The 14,780-nt window shown below is 50.1% G+C and overlaps 4 protein-coding genes across 4 annotated transcripts; all 4 read right to left on the bottom strand.

The window, feature by feature from the left end:
- Nucleotides 1-190: 190 nt before the first annotated feature.
- On the bottom strand, nt 191-3,792 carry TRIVIDRAFT_35298 (uncharacterized protein; the record flags this gene model as incomplete). Its single annotated transcript, XM_014105203.1, has 3 exons — nt 191-1,011; nt 1,066-3,087; nt 3,168-3,792. The coding sequence occupies 3 exons, from the start codon at nt 3,790-3,792 to the stop codon at nt 191-193; spliced, it is 3,468 nt and encodes a 1,155-aa protein (XP_013960678.1).
- A 511-nt stretch (nt 3,793-4,303) lies between these two features.
- On the bottom strand, nt 4,304-5,466 carry TRIVIDRAFT_112066 (meiosis defective protein MEI3; the record flags this gene model as incomplete). Its single annotated transcript, XM_014105448.1, has 3 exons — nt 4,304-5,119; nt 5,153-5,314; nt 5,377-5,466. Coding segments are annotated over 3 exons (1,068 nt in total), but the record flags the coding sequence as incomplete, so codon positions are not given.
- A 271-nt stretch (nt 5,467-5,737) lies between these two features.
- On the bottom strand, nt 5,738-6,769 carry TRIVIDRAFT_215292 (uncharacterized protein; the record flags this gene model as incomplete). The annotated part of the gene is made up of 1 exon (XM_014105202.1): nt 5,738-6,769. The coding sequence occupies one exon, from the start codon at nt 6,623-6,625 to the stop codon at nt 5,972-5,974; it is 654 nt and encodes a 217-aa protein (XP_013960677.1).
- A 1,122-nt stretch (nt 6,770-7,891) lies between these two features.
- TRIVIDRAFT_211736 (uncharacterized protein) lies at nt 7,892-10,053 on the bottom strand (the record flags this gene model as incomplete). Its single annotated transcript, XM_014105201.1, has 4 exons — nt 7,892-8,752; nt 8,810-9,336; nt 9,437-9,496; nt 9,564-10,053. 4 exons carry the CDS (start codon nt 10,051-10,053, stop codon nt 8,168-8,170), a joined length of 1,662 nt encoding a protein of 553 aa, XP_013960676.1.
- Nucleotides 10,054-14,780: the final 4,727 nt, after the last annotated feature.

Here is a 14,780-nt window from a genome sequence, read left to right as displayed (position 1 = left end):
TTCCCCCCAAGGTATCTAACCCATGTGACCCTTTCTTCTCTCTCATCTCCTCAAGAATTGAGAGGGTACAGGTATTAATCTACATGCAAAACATTTTTCTGGTTGCGGGTTTTCGTCTAACATTGATTCATCCACGCCTCTTCTCTCGCCATAACAATCTCTCCCCAGCTTCCCATCCTTCCGGGCCAAATCATGCAATATCCATTATATCACCCGCCTCGAATCCAAACTGATTATTCTGGATCGCGGCAATCCGATCCAGCTCATCCTGGTACTGCTTCCTGATATCCGCCAGCGAAACGACCTTTCGCTTCGCCCCCTTCTCCCCCTCAGGAATGCCCTCATCAAAGATCCACGCCTGCTTAGCATCCACGCAGCTGAGTGCGTTGATGAGCAGCAGGTACTGCTTCGTAACAGGCGTGTCGAGCACATCCTCACCCGTAATTTGATCCCCCTCGCCAGCCAGTCTCAGCTTTTGGATTTTGTCGAGAATGACGGATGCTGCGCCCCGGAAGTTGTTGTGCTTGATTCTCCACGAATACAGGACCTGGTGGTATGGGAAAGCATGCATGACGTCCATGATAGTCTTGCATCTTAGTGAAAGGATATCATCGACCTCTTGCTGCATTCCAGGGAACGTTAATGTCACAAGCTCAGAGTTGTGATACGTCTCGCACATCTTATCCACGAGTTTCCGCAGGTTGTAGTGCCTCAAGGCTTCATCCTTCATTGACAACAATGTTGTGTGGGCCAGCTCAAACTGGGACGTGGCCAATGCCGCGTTGAAAAGACGGCTCAGCATGTCTGTCTTGATGCTAGCATTCTCTGGCTTGGCCCCCGTGAACTGAACGGATAACCGAGCAAACTCAACCACGTATGAGTACGCTCTTTGCTTCTCGAATAGGGCGACAATGTGTGAATAGTATTGAGCTAGTCCGCTGTTCAATAGGTTCCACTCCGTGTCGTCAAGCAGACCACTGCTATGGCGCTCAAGCTCAACCGTTTCGCTGCCTGCGACAGGGGTTAGTGGGGGTTCATTATATAAACACATCATATCAGACTTACCCATTCCGACAGCTGCCTTCTTGAAGTTGATAGACGCGGATTCAAAATCTTTCAGCGCTAACAAAACCCTGCCGTGGATGTAGATCGAGAAGGGATTTTGATCACAGAACGGCTCAAGATCCAGAGCCAGATCCGCTCTGTCACGCTTGATGAGGGAGCACTGGATGAGTGATGGAGATACCTCGATATCTCCATTAGGAGAGCAGAGATTGGTAACGAGGTCAGTAATGCTAATGGCAAGTGGCTCACCGGCCAACCCCTGCAAGCCTAGCAAGTGGCCTACATTGGCTTCCAAGGCAGTCACTATTTGGACGTCTTCTCCCCTTTTTGTCAGAGAAGATAGACTGTGTTCGGGTAGCGGAATGGCCAGCTCGGTCTGTGATAGCCACTTAAGGAGCTCCAGCCTCTTCAATGTCGCAATGAGTTGCCGGAAAACAGTTCCGACATCTATCCTGTGGTGAAGGGCGTCTTCTTCATTGTCAAACTCAAACTCCATGTGGGCTAGGAGGATGAGCTGGCTGAAGCATATTTTCCATTGTAGAGCTATATTCTCTTCAGCCGCCGTTATGACGAGCTTTCTGCCAAACTCCGTCAGAGGATGGTTAGGGCTTCGGCTCTTATCATCTAACGGCGTGACAAGGAGACCCAGCACCTTTCGGTAGAGATCATTTGTTACAGCTGCAAAATTGATGTCCAGAGTGTCGACCACCTGCTGAGCATCTTCGTCTGTGATGCCTCTCCAAAAGCTAGCTTTATCTGAGAAATATTGTATCCGCTCAAGATCTGTCTTGGAAGATTCTCCAAACAGCTCAGGCCTTAGTGCGGCATTGCAAAGCTGCATTAGGCTGTCTGGGAATCCCTCCACGAGCGTCAGTCCGGCTCCGATCAAATCAGCTTGTCGCACAGACCCTTGATCCGGCGTAGCTAGGTTGTGGTAGAGTCGTTCCAAGTGACTGCATTCCCGAACGGAAGAGATGAGATCCGCACAAACTACCCAAACCATGTCGGCATCAGTATCAATGATCATGCCGATGGCTTCACCTCTCTGTTTATCAAGCTCATTCAGCAACCGATAGAATCTTCTCCACTGTGTCTCGCTTGATGATCGGAACTGCTCATAATCCATCTCTCCTGATGATCCGCGATCCAGAGAAGCAGTCGAGCCCAAGACTGAGCAGATGGACTCGGCCAATCCGCGCCCCTTGTTGTTCTCCTTCGGAGAACCTAGCCCACGCTCATATATGGCCAGCGCCGCTTCTAATGTCGCCTTGGTGAACCTCCCTGGTTGCAAAATCATCTGAAGCCACTTCTCCGTGACATCGGTAGGGTCACAGGGGCCAGATGTTTGCACATCAAGACTTCGTGGCTCGGAATACACGCCGTCCCAGCTATCCTCCCATGACTGTGCCATATTCTTTCGATCCAGCTCTAGACGCTGTACTCGGTATGTCATGTTGTTTTTCCATAGAGTCCACAAGCTGATTTGACCTTCCTCCGATGATGCCAACACGAAATCCGCTAGTGTCCAAATATCGGAAGAGGATGGAGTGGCTGGGATCAAGGTACATTTAGAAAAGAGATCCTCAATGACCACGTTATGGGCATCCTTTGCAGTAATCTTCCAAAACTTGAATTCTCCAGTGCCAATGGGGGAGTAAGTTGCGCAGATTCTTTGCCCACGAGTTCTTCCAACAACTCGTGTAAGATTGTACTGCGCCGGATCAATTGACCACTTGCCCATTTCTTGAGGCGACCTCTCAACATTCAACATGTCCATTGTTTGCAGAATCTGGCCGTCGTTGACATTCCAGATACGGATTCGGTGGTCGAGGCAAACGGTGACGGCAAACAGGCAGTTCTCGAGCCCAAAGTCGGTGATCTCAATGGATGTCGCAGTGCTGTATTCCATGTTGGCTTTTCCGTACTTGATCGTGTGCTTGCCCTGGAACGGCAAGAGACTTCGTAGGTTCTGCGCCCATCCTTGAACATTGAAGAAGGATTCTCTCCACAGCGTAGTAGATGCTAGGCAAAAAGAGTCAGGCACATATGAAAAAATGAAGAAACAAAAAAACTTTTCATAGGGATATCTCTCTCCAACTTACCGTCATCTCCCTTTTGCTTGTCAAATCGAATTATGCCGCCATCGTTGACCGTAACAAGAAGCGTATTCGCTGACACAGCCACCATTCGATGAGGATACTTGAAACTGAGGCCAGCCGGAGACTGGACCTTGCAGATATCAGGCAGGCCAGCATCCACGGCGCCTCTTCTCTTGAAAAGATCCGGCCGCAGGGTAAACGTGTATAGGTAGCAGGCCTGGTCCAGCACATGCACGCACAACGCATCGTGCTCTTCCGGGTCCGAAAACACTACGCACCCCTGCTGAATCGGCACTGTGAAGTGAAAGTTGATAATCAGAGACGCATCTGCCGCCTTGTCCTTCTTGCTAACATCCACTGCTCGGATGCTTAACAATGTACCGTCCTCCAGGACTCTCCATAGGAAGTTCCTCGGCGAATCGTGCCATTTCCGCCGGTATATCGACGCCGCAGTCGCCAAGTTCTTCAATCGGAAAGTCGTCTCGTCCTCAACATCGTACGATAGCTTGGGGCGGCCTCTGCTGCCAGAGCCGGAGGGCACTCGAATGGTAACGACCGATGATGGGGAGGGAGGTTCGAGGTTCAAGCGGGTCTCTTTGAAGAGATACTGAATCTCACCCGAATCCATCTCGCCTCCCTGAAGCGCATGCGGCGTGCACTTTGTAAATTGAGGGGATGGCGGTGATGTGGCTGGCGCAAGTCGTTCGTTTTGGTGATGCTCAGAGTCGGTCGCGTTGCAGGGCAGAATTTCTGTTTCGACTTCGACGTCGCGCGGCGCTAGCCCAATTGGGAAACCAGCTTGGCTGCATAACATGCAGGCATTTACGGAGCATTCAGCATGGCATGGAATTGAGACGGCAAAACGAGATGAAGATAAAAAATTAATGGGAAACTATAAAGTGAGGATACATTATAATACTTTAATTGATCGCCATCTATACTCTTGCTTTCAAGCATCATGCATCTATCCATCCATCTGCCTCCCCTTTATAATTCCCCAATCAAACATATAAGAGGCAAACAGCCATTCATCCATAAAGAAAACGCCAAAAAAAAAAAGGCCATAAGCCTCTCCCAAATGACTCCGATTATTCATTTCTCATGCAAATGCAACATTTCTCCATTATTCAGTCTTTCTCCTTCTCCAAGTCCTTTGGCGCAGGGTCACCAATACCGTCCTCGCCAATGGCGAAGAGTGTGTCGCTCTCCGGCAGACAAGGACTGTCGTAAATCTTGGCAATTCGAGTCTCGCCACGACCCTTCTTCAAACTGATTCGCGTTGTACTGGCATGGGCAATGATATTGCCGCCAATAGGCTTCTTCGGATCAGGATTGAACATGGCGCTGGGTCCACCATCTACCTGCGCAACGACTTGGTTGGTGATGACAACGGCAATGCCGAATTCGTCTGCAAGTCGCTGCAGGGTCCTCATGAATTTGGCCAGATGCGTCTGACGATTTGAAAGCTCGCCTCGGCCAGTAAAGTCTGTTCGATACAGTGAAGTAGCACTGTCGACGATGAGTAACGAGAACCTCGTCTCGCACATCATGGCAGCTGCCTGGTTCAGAAGCTGAAGCTGGTGGTCTGAGTTGTATGCTCTCGCGTATGCAACATTATCCAAGACCTCTTCTCCGGACAGACCAAATCGATTGGCAACGGCCAACAATCGGACAGGTCGAAAGGTACCCTCAGTATCAATGTACAGACATTTGCCTTCGCCACCACCCATGTCGAAAGGCAGCTGGCAGGTCACAGCCAGAGTGTGGCAAATCTGACTTTTTCCTGTTCTGAACTCTCCAAACAGCTCAGTAACAGACCCAGTCTCTATACCTCCCGCTAAGAGTGTGTCGAGGTTTTTGGACCCGGTCGTGATAGAGATGAGTTCACTGCGGCGCTGGTGCATTTCAGTGGCTGTTGTAAATCCCATGGGCACAAGCTTCGATGCTTGGACAAGGTTAGATTTCGTCCTGTCTCAAGAGAGTATGAACACAACGACCGTACCTTCAGCCAAAATCTTGGTCGCCTTCTGCTCTGAGATGCCCTTGATCTGTTCCAAGACCCTGCGCGGGGTATAAGCCACCGACTCGACCGTGTTAAATCCGCCGTCAACAATCAGTTGAATATCACGCTTTGTCAATCCAGCAACTCCCTACAAAAATGAATCATCAGCAAGGTCCAAGCCTCATTATCAAGCGTCATCACCAATCATACCTCCAAAGCAGACAGCGGCGTGGGCGCACCAGGTCCAGTCATGCCACCCTCGTCGCCCATCTGGTTCTCTTCGTCGTATTCTTCGCTCATCTTGATCGCCAAAACCAATTGATTTGTTCACAAAAAGAAGGAATTAAGCGAAACCACGCTATGCAGAGAATTTTAAAGACTCGGCAGCCACAATTAGGCAGAACTGAGGCAAAGAGACGAGGTATGTTGACAAGCAAGGCGCGGGTCGACGCGTCAAGTCAGGCTAGCAATGGGATAATTTGACGCCAGATCACGTGATCCTGCTCTTGATTTCTAATTGAAGAGCTGTGGAACGAACAGGCATCCATGACACATATCACATTGGTAATGCTTTGTTTAATGAGAAGAAGAAAAAAGAGTGTATTATTGCAGTTATTGCTCTATATGCTAGTCACCAAAAGAAAGCCAGTTCCAAACAAGTGCAGACGTTGAAAATAATCCATTGATCCCAAATCCCCCCAACTCCCATTGATGCAATCGAGAAAGGCAGACAGCAAAGCTAATCCCAAGGTAGATTGTAGTATGACATTGCGCGGTAATGTGTCTTTCCGAGTTGTAAGATGGTTTAGTTGATGAAGATGCGGTGGGCCTCGTGCTTCTTTGCCTTGGGGACGGTGATGCTCAGAATGCCGTCCTGGAAGCGAGCACTGACTTCCTCGTGCTCAACCAGAGTAGGGAAGTGGAAGCTGCGCGAGAACTGGCCGATGCTGCGCTCAGTGAGCCAGTACTTGGCCTTGTCGGCGGGTTGCTGGGGAGCCTTGTTCTCGGGCTTCTTCTCCTCTTCGGTGGTGACAACTTCAAAGCCCGACTCGTGCTCGCTGGCCTCGTCTTCATCTTCGACAGTGGCCTGATGGGAGCGCACAGACTCGGCCTTCTCAGAAGCAGTCTCTGTAGAAGGAGTGTTTTCGGTGGAAGCAGAGGGCGATGTGCCAGCAGTGTATGTGCGCTCAGTCTTGCCGCTGACAACTAAAGTCTGGGCGTCGGAGAACTCAATGTGGACGTTCTCCTTGCCTATGCCGGGAAGCTCACCGTGGAGCTCGTAGGCCCCGGTGGTCTCGCGCACATCAAACTTGGGCTGCCACTGAGGAACTGGCTGGCGGCGGACATGGCAGCTTCTTCCGTTCTGTCGGCTGTAGGTGTCAAAGTCGTCAAGGAGACGGAAGAGAGGCGTGAGAGAGGCCTCGGTGGGGTGGTAGAAAGTGCGAGGGAAGAAAGCCATTGTGATTGTTGGGTGTTGTTGTTTTTGTGGTTTAAAAGAAGATGTCAGAGTGGATCTTGTAGTAGAATTGGGAGATTGGGAGATGTGTTTTTGTTGGAGTGCTTTGCTTTGTTGTTGCTTGAGTGTTTGCTGTGTATCTGAGTGGTGTTCTGATGAGGAAGGGGATTTCACTTCTGCTTGACTTCATGGCGCACTTTATAGTTGATTGCATCACTTCCATTAACTTTAGAATCAGGCAGGGAGATGACGAACAGGATGTTCTAAGAATTCAGGTGAATCTACTAGCATCTACCATCGAACAGTTACGAATGCGCCGTGCTTCATAATGCTGCTTACAAGCTGAACATGTCACCATTTGGGCTACCTAACCGTGGCGACTGCGCGCAGCTTCTGGCAGGCACTAGAAGATTCCACCGGTACTAAGCAGACCCTGTAAGTGCCTAATTGAACTCGACAACGTCTCTCTCTGTATGACAAAAGCCAAAAAAATACCAAAAAAATTAATACAATGGCATATCTACACCATCACATAATCCAGATTGCAGCTGTCAAAGGAAGCAGAGCTATAGAGTTTGCACCGCGCTCTCTATTCACATCATTCTTGTACCTGATGCCTCTCTTCATGCGTCATTGTGGCTCCTCTTCTAGGCTGGACGACATGTGGCGCAGACGCCACCAACGCAACCCAGCCACATCAAGCTACTGCCCTCACTGACTTCTTCTAGGTTAGGTGCTCAAGAGACCAGGAATTCACGGCAACTCAGAAAAACGAATGTTTTCAATGAGTTGATTGTTATGCTGTAATCAATCATATGAACTCTGCAAAATTTTATTGAATTTACCGAGAATCATCCAGTGCTTGTTGTCCGGCCATCAGCCACTTTGATCAAAACTTCTGCATAACATCTATTTTATGCTTACACGCTTCTAATTTCCGGGCTGTATAAGGTCGACTTTATCCTCTCAAACAGCCACATTTACTAAACTTTATACCGTCCTTCTAATGCTTACACATATCCACTTCTTGTTTAGCGTTCAAACAAATGCTCACCTGATATGGGTTTTTGTAAATCAAAGATCACCTTTCACAAGGGGTTGTAATCCTATCCACTGTAGTCGCGGCAATGAACAAGGGCAGTCTTTTTGCCACGGGCACTTAGCTTTGCTGTAGAGGCCTTTTCCCTCTATGGTGACCACGCTAATCACAGGAGCAGAAAACTAACAAACTGGCAATTTGGCAGCTATAAAGATGAAATGATCTATTCTTGCAGCATTAAAAAAAAGAGATTGCATTAAGAAGACCACCTATGGATGCTCCTAGCCGCCTGTCCTTTTTCATTGACCCGATATTCATAGCGTCGTCTCCATCATCATGTAGGCGTCAATCCAAGAACCTTGGATCTAAAATACAAGGCAAAAGATTTCCTTAGCATTCCCCAATAAGAGCTAGGGCATTAAGGAAGGAGAACAAGAACAAGAACAAGAGCAAGTAGCCAGCATCACATACGGCAGAGAAACATGAAGCCGTGAGCGAGACCAAGTCTACTGAGCATATGATCCCATTTGTTGATATCTGGACATCGTACCAATAGGTGGTCTCGCGGCTACTGATTGGCCAGAACCTTGCCCAGTGTTGAAAAGACCAATAAGCCTTTGACCGACAGAAGGCTCTATTTCGGTGCCATCTCGCGCAATCTTGACCTCTCGATTAGAATTCCAAGGGTTTCTCAACCCACGAATCCTGTGAAAGGGAAGACGAGATGTCGACATCCACTCGACTCGGAAAGGCTTTCCCCATGCTTTCTCTTCCTCCTCTTCATTGGCAATATCATCTTTTCCGCTCATAACACTGGCCTCATCATCGAGGGTCTTTCCAGAATCATCTTGATATATTTCCCAGAATATTGTTCCTCTACTTGGATCACGAAGGATCCTGCCTTTAGGAACATATTCAGTCGCGTCCGTGAGGACTTCTTTCGGCAGTTCTAATTCGTTCGTCGATCGCGGTACGGGTGCAAACTTAATGGTCGAATCCAAAGACGGGCTAAACTCGGATGCCATTCGTGCATATCCGAAATATTCGCCAGACTTGTTAGCTGAAAATATTAAATATACGTTGTTGCATTGCTTCGACACGTTAGCCAACAAAAGAATCTCTGCAAGGCTATGAACAAATTCTCTTACCCTAAATGCACCATTCAATGTTTCCTCGTTATGAGATTGCGTGGCCCAAATTCCCGTTCGTACACTAAGCTCAAGGTCATCAATTGTCAAACTTTTTAGAATAAAAAATCTATCATGGTATTTCGCTGGCCCCTCTGACGAGACAGCCGTTGAGTTATCCGCGTGATCGGTTTTAGCAGTCGAGTTTCCATCGTCGACTTTGACTGCAGCCTTACTCCTAGCCGTATGGATCGGTTGAGAGGAGTTGGCCGTGCCTGAAGCCGGTCCGGTTGGCGGAGATTGGCCATTGGTGCCATCGATTTCATTCCTTCGTAGCCTGCTGACAAGGCGAACCGACTGGAATCTAGATTCGTGCAGTTTGAGTTGCGCAGATATGCAAGAGGCCTCGTCTTTGAAATTAGCAAAGGCACAATTGCTCTTGGCAATCAGGAAGAGAGATTCGAGTCCGGTTGTCTCCTTCGAAACGTGGCGTACGAGGCTCATTAAGTCGGTTTGGGGTGGGAGATTTCCGATCCATACGGCATTTCCTAGAATAACGGCATTATTAGTCGTCTATCGCAGATGAGGAAAAGAGAAGACAGATAAGAGGGAGAAAATGCAAAGTGAGATAGGGAAAAGGGGGCATACCGGTTTGTCGAGGCTTACGCGACGAGCTTCGAACAGAGCTTCTCTGCTCATCTTGGTTAACTGTGATAATTTTAGCTGTTGCGCGTATTTGTTGAAAAGAGAAGGAGAAGGAAGCGGGGAGAAATACCACGAGTCGATTTCTCAGTTGGAAAAGGCGAAGGTAGACTGTCTAGAGGCTGGTTATGGTTTAGGGCCCCTGTCGACGCTTGTTGGCCAACTTCTGCTCGAGAATGCTGGCTCGGAGCGACAACAGGCTGTACATTTGGAAATTGAATTGGATATGGAGCCGTTTGATGGTAATAATACTGTGTGCCTGGATGTCCCATGGCTAATGGGGTCGAGTAATATGCCACATTTTGTCTCTGCAACATTGCTGTGCCGACCTGATTGACAGGCAGATGTCCACCGCCATAGTACGGTGAGATTTGTTGAGCTGGTGGCACATAGTAACCCTGGGGCACCACATGTATTTGCGAAGGTCCGGTGTACTGAGGAATCGGTGGCATTTGCTGAACCATGGGCGGTGACAGCCCAGCAGTGTATCTCGGTTGAATCCCTCGCTGATATTGACCGTGGTGATAGTTGTCTAGAGGTAGGGCGTTCGCCATAGGAGCCATGAGGTATGGGCCATTGCGATTAACGAATGTCGAAGCGGGTGCCGATCCCAGCGGAGGAACCGAAGTATGCTGTAAGTTCGCTGGATTGTTGGGCAAACCTGGGTGATTGTCGGGCCCAGAGGCCTCTTGATTTTGAGGCATTACACGCCCCTTGGTGGCTTCCGGCAGCACGGGTTCGACGTTCCCCGTCCCAGAGTCGGAAGGAATCGAGATGTCGCCCATGGAAAAGGTGATTCTGGGCAATAATCTAGGTTGCTGGGTATGCTGGGTACTTGGTCCGCCAGAACAGGTGATTTGCTTTGGTGTAGCCGGTTACAAGGGGTCTTGGGAAGCGTCGTGTGGCGGAGAGGTGGGCTGAATAATCGTCGTCCAGTTCAAATTATCTAGTCAAATCGAAATTTCTGATAAGGTCCCAGTCTCTCACATGCAAGGAGCTATATCTTTACATACTCCGGAATGATTTAGCCCAACGTTTGCCACAAGTGTAATGCCTGTAACGTATCGCGTCCAGCGGAGGAGAAGTCTGTACCACTCCTCTAAATGTCAAGACTGTGGCAATGTCAACTCTTTCTCCAGTGATAGAGTACAAGTATTCAGCGTCGATAGTAGGGTTGGTGACCGTTCAGGTGACGTGAACCAATGCTAATTGGCCTCAGGGGTGCAGGAGACACGATTTGCCTCCGGGGCGGAGCGGCAAGGAAGGGCCAGCCCGGTCTGGGGAAATCAGTGACCCGGATAATGCACCTAATGCCACTGTAATAAGAGAAATGTGCCTGTAACAGGGGTGATAATACCCTATGGGGGGCTTTTGGCGAGACAATGCACAAGTTGAACAGGGACAGCCACAAAGCCGGCAGTTCCTCTTTAGAGAATCCACCCTCTGCAGTAGGATTCTGGCGACGACTGGCAGCAGCTCTACGCCACTTAATTGAAAGAGCAATATGGAGTCAGGTTATGGGCTCTTTCTAGAAGAAGACCAGGTTTGTTGGTTGGGACAGTCGATGACAGGTGACTGATTCGAGACCCAAGGAGAACAACGGCCACTAACCACATCAGATCGTGCCAAAGAACCGGGTCACATTCACATACCAGGTACGAAAAGTACGTATAGGCAGTTTTCGGTGGCGGCTCAGCTGCCCAGGTAGGTAGTAACTTTGAATTGGAAAAAAAAATTAAGGGACGGCGGAGCTAATCGTTCGTTTCACACCCTTTGCTGTCCACACCTGCGGAACATTGCACGACAAGTCAGTGCTAAAATGGTAACACCCTGTCGGTGAGCAACGGCTGGGCTCCAAGATTCACCACTTACCAGGCAAAACCGAATGAGCAGCAATTGGACGATGGGTCCTGCGGCAAGTAGGCGAGGGCGTCTGGAGATGCAGCCTTGCAAGTCACCCCTGGGCAGGGCGTGGTTTCAAGGCGAGCTCAGTGAAGATCAGAGTTGGAAGAGATCTCGACCAATCTCTGTACAGCTAAATATACAGGCCGGCGACGACGATCCGGATATGCCTGGGGCGACGAATCGAGCAAGATGACAGGCGATTCAGGCTTGAGAGCTACGACTGCCCTACCCGATTTGTTCTGTCGGGGCTAGGCTAGGCGAGGCACTTGAAGGAAGAGTTCTCGATGTGAATGCTAATTGCATACACTGTGCCTGATCCAAAAGAAACTTTCTTGTTGGTTTTTTATGCTCGAAGCCTGAAAGTTGCCTTGCGGCTGAAGATACGGCCGCAATGGGCGACTTGCGGTATCACAGGCTCCTGGCACAGTGTGGCCAGGTTGAATGTACAAGCAAAGCACGAACCACGAGCAGGATGCTCTTGGGAATTCAGACGTACCCAGGTACCAACTTGGACAACCCTACCTAGGTGCTCGACCTAGGTATGTCTGGACCGAATCGATTGTGGAAGCGGAGATTTGCATAGCCCCTGGTCATACTAAACATAGCCAAGACCACAAGAGCTGCCAACATTGCCGGTGCAAATCTTCGTAGCTTCGTCAGCAGGGACGATGAGCAACCTAAGTGGCTTATCTGCATGAATTCTTATGATGGATATGGAGTGTCAACGAAGTGGCGTTGGGCCTGACAAGCGACCACCTGCATGTACTAAGGACTGGCCAGGTAACTTTGTTATCCATCCAGTACCGTCATAAGTACCCTGCTTCCAAGCAGGGCAAGATATTGTGACGGTATAACTGTACGGCATTAGCAGCCCTCAGACGCCTATCCTAGCCATGATGGGAGGAAGGGCGCTTGGGGGCGTGTGGGCAAGGATGGAGCTAGCCCATGGATAATGGAGCCCGCAAGAAACCGGCAGGGGAGCAGACAGCCAGGTCGCCACAGGGATAAAGGATATACAGAACAAGACATGTTGTCTGTACAGGCACAACTCGGACGCGAGCTGGTGTCAGTCAGCTGCTAACTGAGCCCTGGACTAACATCTGAAAATGTGGCGGGTAGGTGGGCAGCCATTGCGAAATCAGACGCCTCAGTCACACGAGGTTAAAACAAACCGGGAACCGGGAACCACATGTGGCTTTTCCTTGTTCGCCACCAGGGAGCTATGTCACGATCCGTGGTTAGAAGACGAAAAGCATCACTCCGCCGTCAGTGGAAGTGATTTCTGCTTCATCACACTCGCCGCTAGCCTCATTCCAACTTTCAATCCACATCGTGTGCAATGCCACCAGTTCGGCGTCGTAAGCATCTTCACACCACCCAGAATCATGGCTACGTGTTCAACTATTTTCGGGGCATTCGGTTGCCAACGTCTCGTTGTATAGGCAGACAGATTCAAAAACAGGGAGCAGCTCTCGGGGGCAGCTGACTTGCAGACACGGCTTCACCGAGTGGCTCCGGTCGGTCTAAAAACGCAAAGCATTTGATAGATCAAATTCTTAGTGAATCTGAAAGTTATGGCCTCGCTTTTTCCCCCCAGTAGACGGCGCGCCACTTGGTCCATAGAATTAGCCATCAAGCCACTTGTGAATCCAGTTGCGCTTATGGATATGAAACGAGAGCCCCGTTGGCATCCACCGATGGATAGTTTATCCATAGCGTGATTGTGGCTCTGATCGGCAAGACTTATCCCTCTTGGACGTGTTCTGGCTGACGGGCGGAATAGCATCAAAATGGCAAACTCGTTTCTTTGTCCTTCTCCCTCTTTCTTATCCCATCATGGATCACGAGCCATGGAGATGCATGCGCAAGACAGGGCTAGCGATGCAGCCCACCTCCAACCTCCAACTTCCCCAGCCCTCTGAAGTCCGTCCCACTCGCTGCCCTGCAAAAGCAACGGCTCGCAGCCGCTACAGCTTCAGAGGCTTGAGAGGGCGCCCAGGTCCTAGCAAGCATGATCGGCATTGAAGGACTGTGAGAGTTGAAGCTTGCGAAAGCTAGCCTGTGGCAAGTTGTTGGTTTGCGGTCCATGGAATCTGTCGATCACTTTCCATCTCTGCGACTCCCGGCCCACCCACCACGTCCTTTTAGTAGCCAAGCCTCCTTAACGCAAGGGTGCGAAGCCCATCCCGCGACCTAAAATTCCTAATCGACTGCCTTGCTGGTCACACACGCCACGGCATTGGTCCCAGCAGGCCTCAATTGATGATGGGGATGGGGAAATGCTGGCTTCTCGATGATGTGAATATCGGATTTCGCATGGTGGTTCCCCATACACTGGCCGGCCATCGAGTCCGTCTCCGTCTCTGCATCGCGGGCCGCTGCTGAACACGCCTAGAAGGACGGCTCCAGTTCGTCTCCCTTGGGTTGGCACGAGCTGATTGATTGTCCAGCCATGCCGTGCCATGCCGTGCCATGCTCTGCTATGCTCGACATGACCGTCGGCAATTACTCCGATGCCACAGAGGCTTGCTGCCCTTGAGGCGCTTCCCCGCGAACACCGCCACCCTGGCTTGGACCCTTGACTTGGACCCTGGCAATGAAGTCAGAGCCACAAAAGTGGACAGAGCCAGAAAGCAGGTTCTCGCCAAACCTTGACCCCTCGTTTAACTTCTGCCCACGGCCGAGTAGCGCAGCCCATATCCGTATGTAGCCATATCCATTATCCACACCCAGCTTCCAACATCCAGGAACGTCGTTTAGTACCGAGGATTGCGCGCTTGCAAGTACCTACTGGGCAATTCGTCAAAACGCTACTCCGTAAATGGCATTGTGCTTCGTCCCTAAGCTGTGCTAGGCAGTGGAATCTCGGTGCTCAAGACGAGGGCGGACAGGATGCTCCGGATGAGAACCAAGCCGGCACTTGTGGGAAGTGGAAAATGCACGGATTCCAAAGCCGCGCTTCGTAATTCCATGGTAATAGCGCACAACTTAGTCGGTGCTCGATGTAGTTACTTACTGCAAGGTAGCAGGTAGGTAAACAGAAAACCACAAAATTAAATTTTGAAGCCCAACTCCCAGGGCTGCATGTCTCACGGCCAGTCGATTTTGTGTGCATTAGCGGCTGCGCATGACTGAGTTGCTGCATCTGAGTACGAAAATTGCAGGGCTGCCACCGCTATCTCGAGGCTTATCCAGCTTGCTGCTGCAAGGGCGCCGATCTTGCCTGGCTTGGGCAAACTACGTAACTGCTTCTCGCACTCTATTCGAATGACGACATGCTCATGGCAAACCTGCTTCTTCATCTCGAAGTTTGCATCTTCACGAACTCCCCGCATTGTGTGACGTAGACAGCTTGTTGTCGTGTTGTTCGCGTTGTCGTCCGAGT

This window comes from Trichoderma virens (genome assembly GCF_000170995.1).
Source record: "Trichoderma virens Gv29-8 chromosome Unknown TRIVIscaffold_2, whole genome shotgun sequence".
In the NCBI taxonomy this organism is placed as follows: domain Eukaryota; kingdom Fungi; phylum Ascomycota; class Sordariomycetes; order Hypocreales; family Hypocreaceae; genus Trichoderma; species Trichoderma virens.
This window is presented reverse-complemented; position numbering and strand designations above follow the sequence as displayed.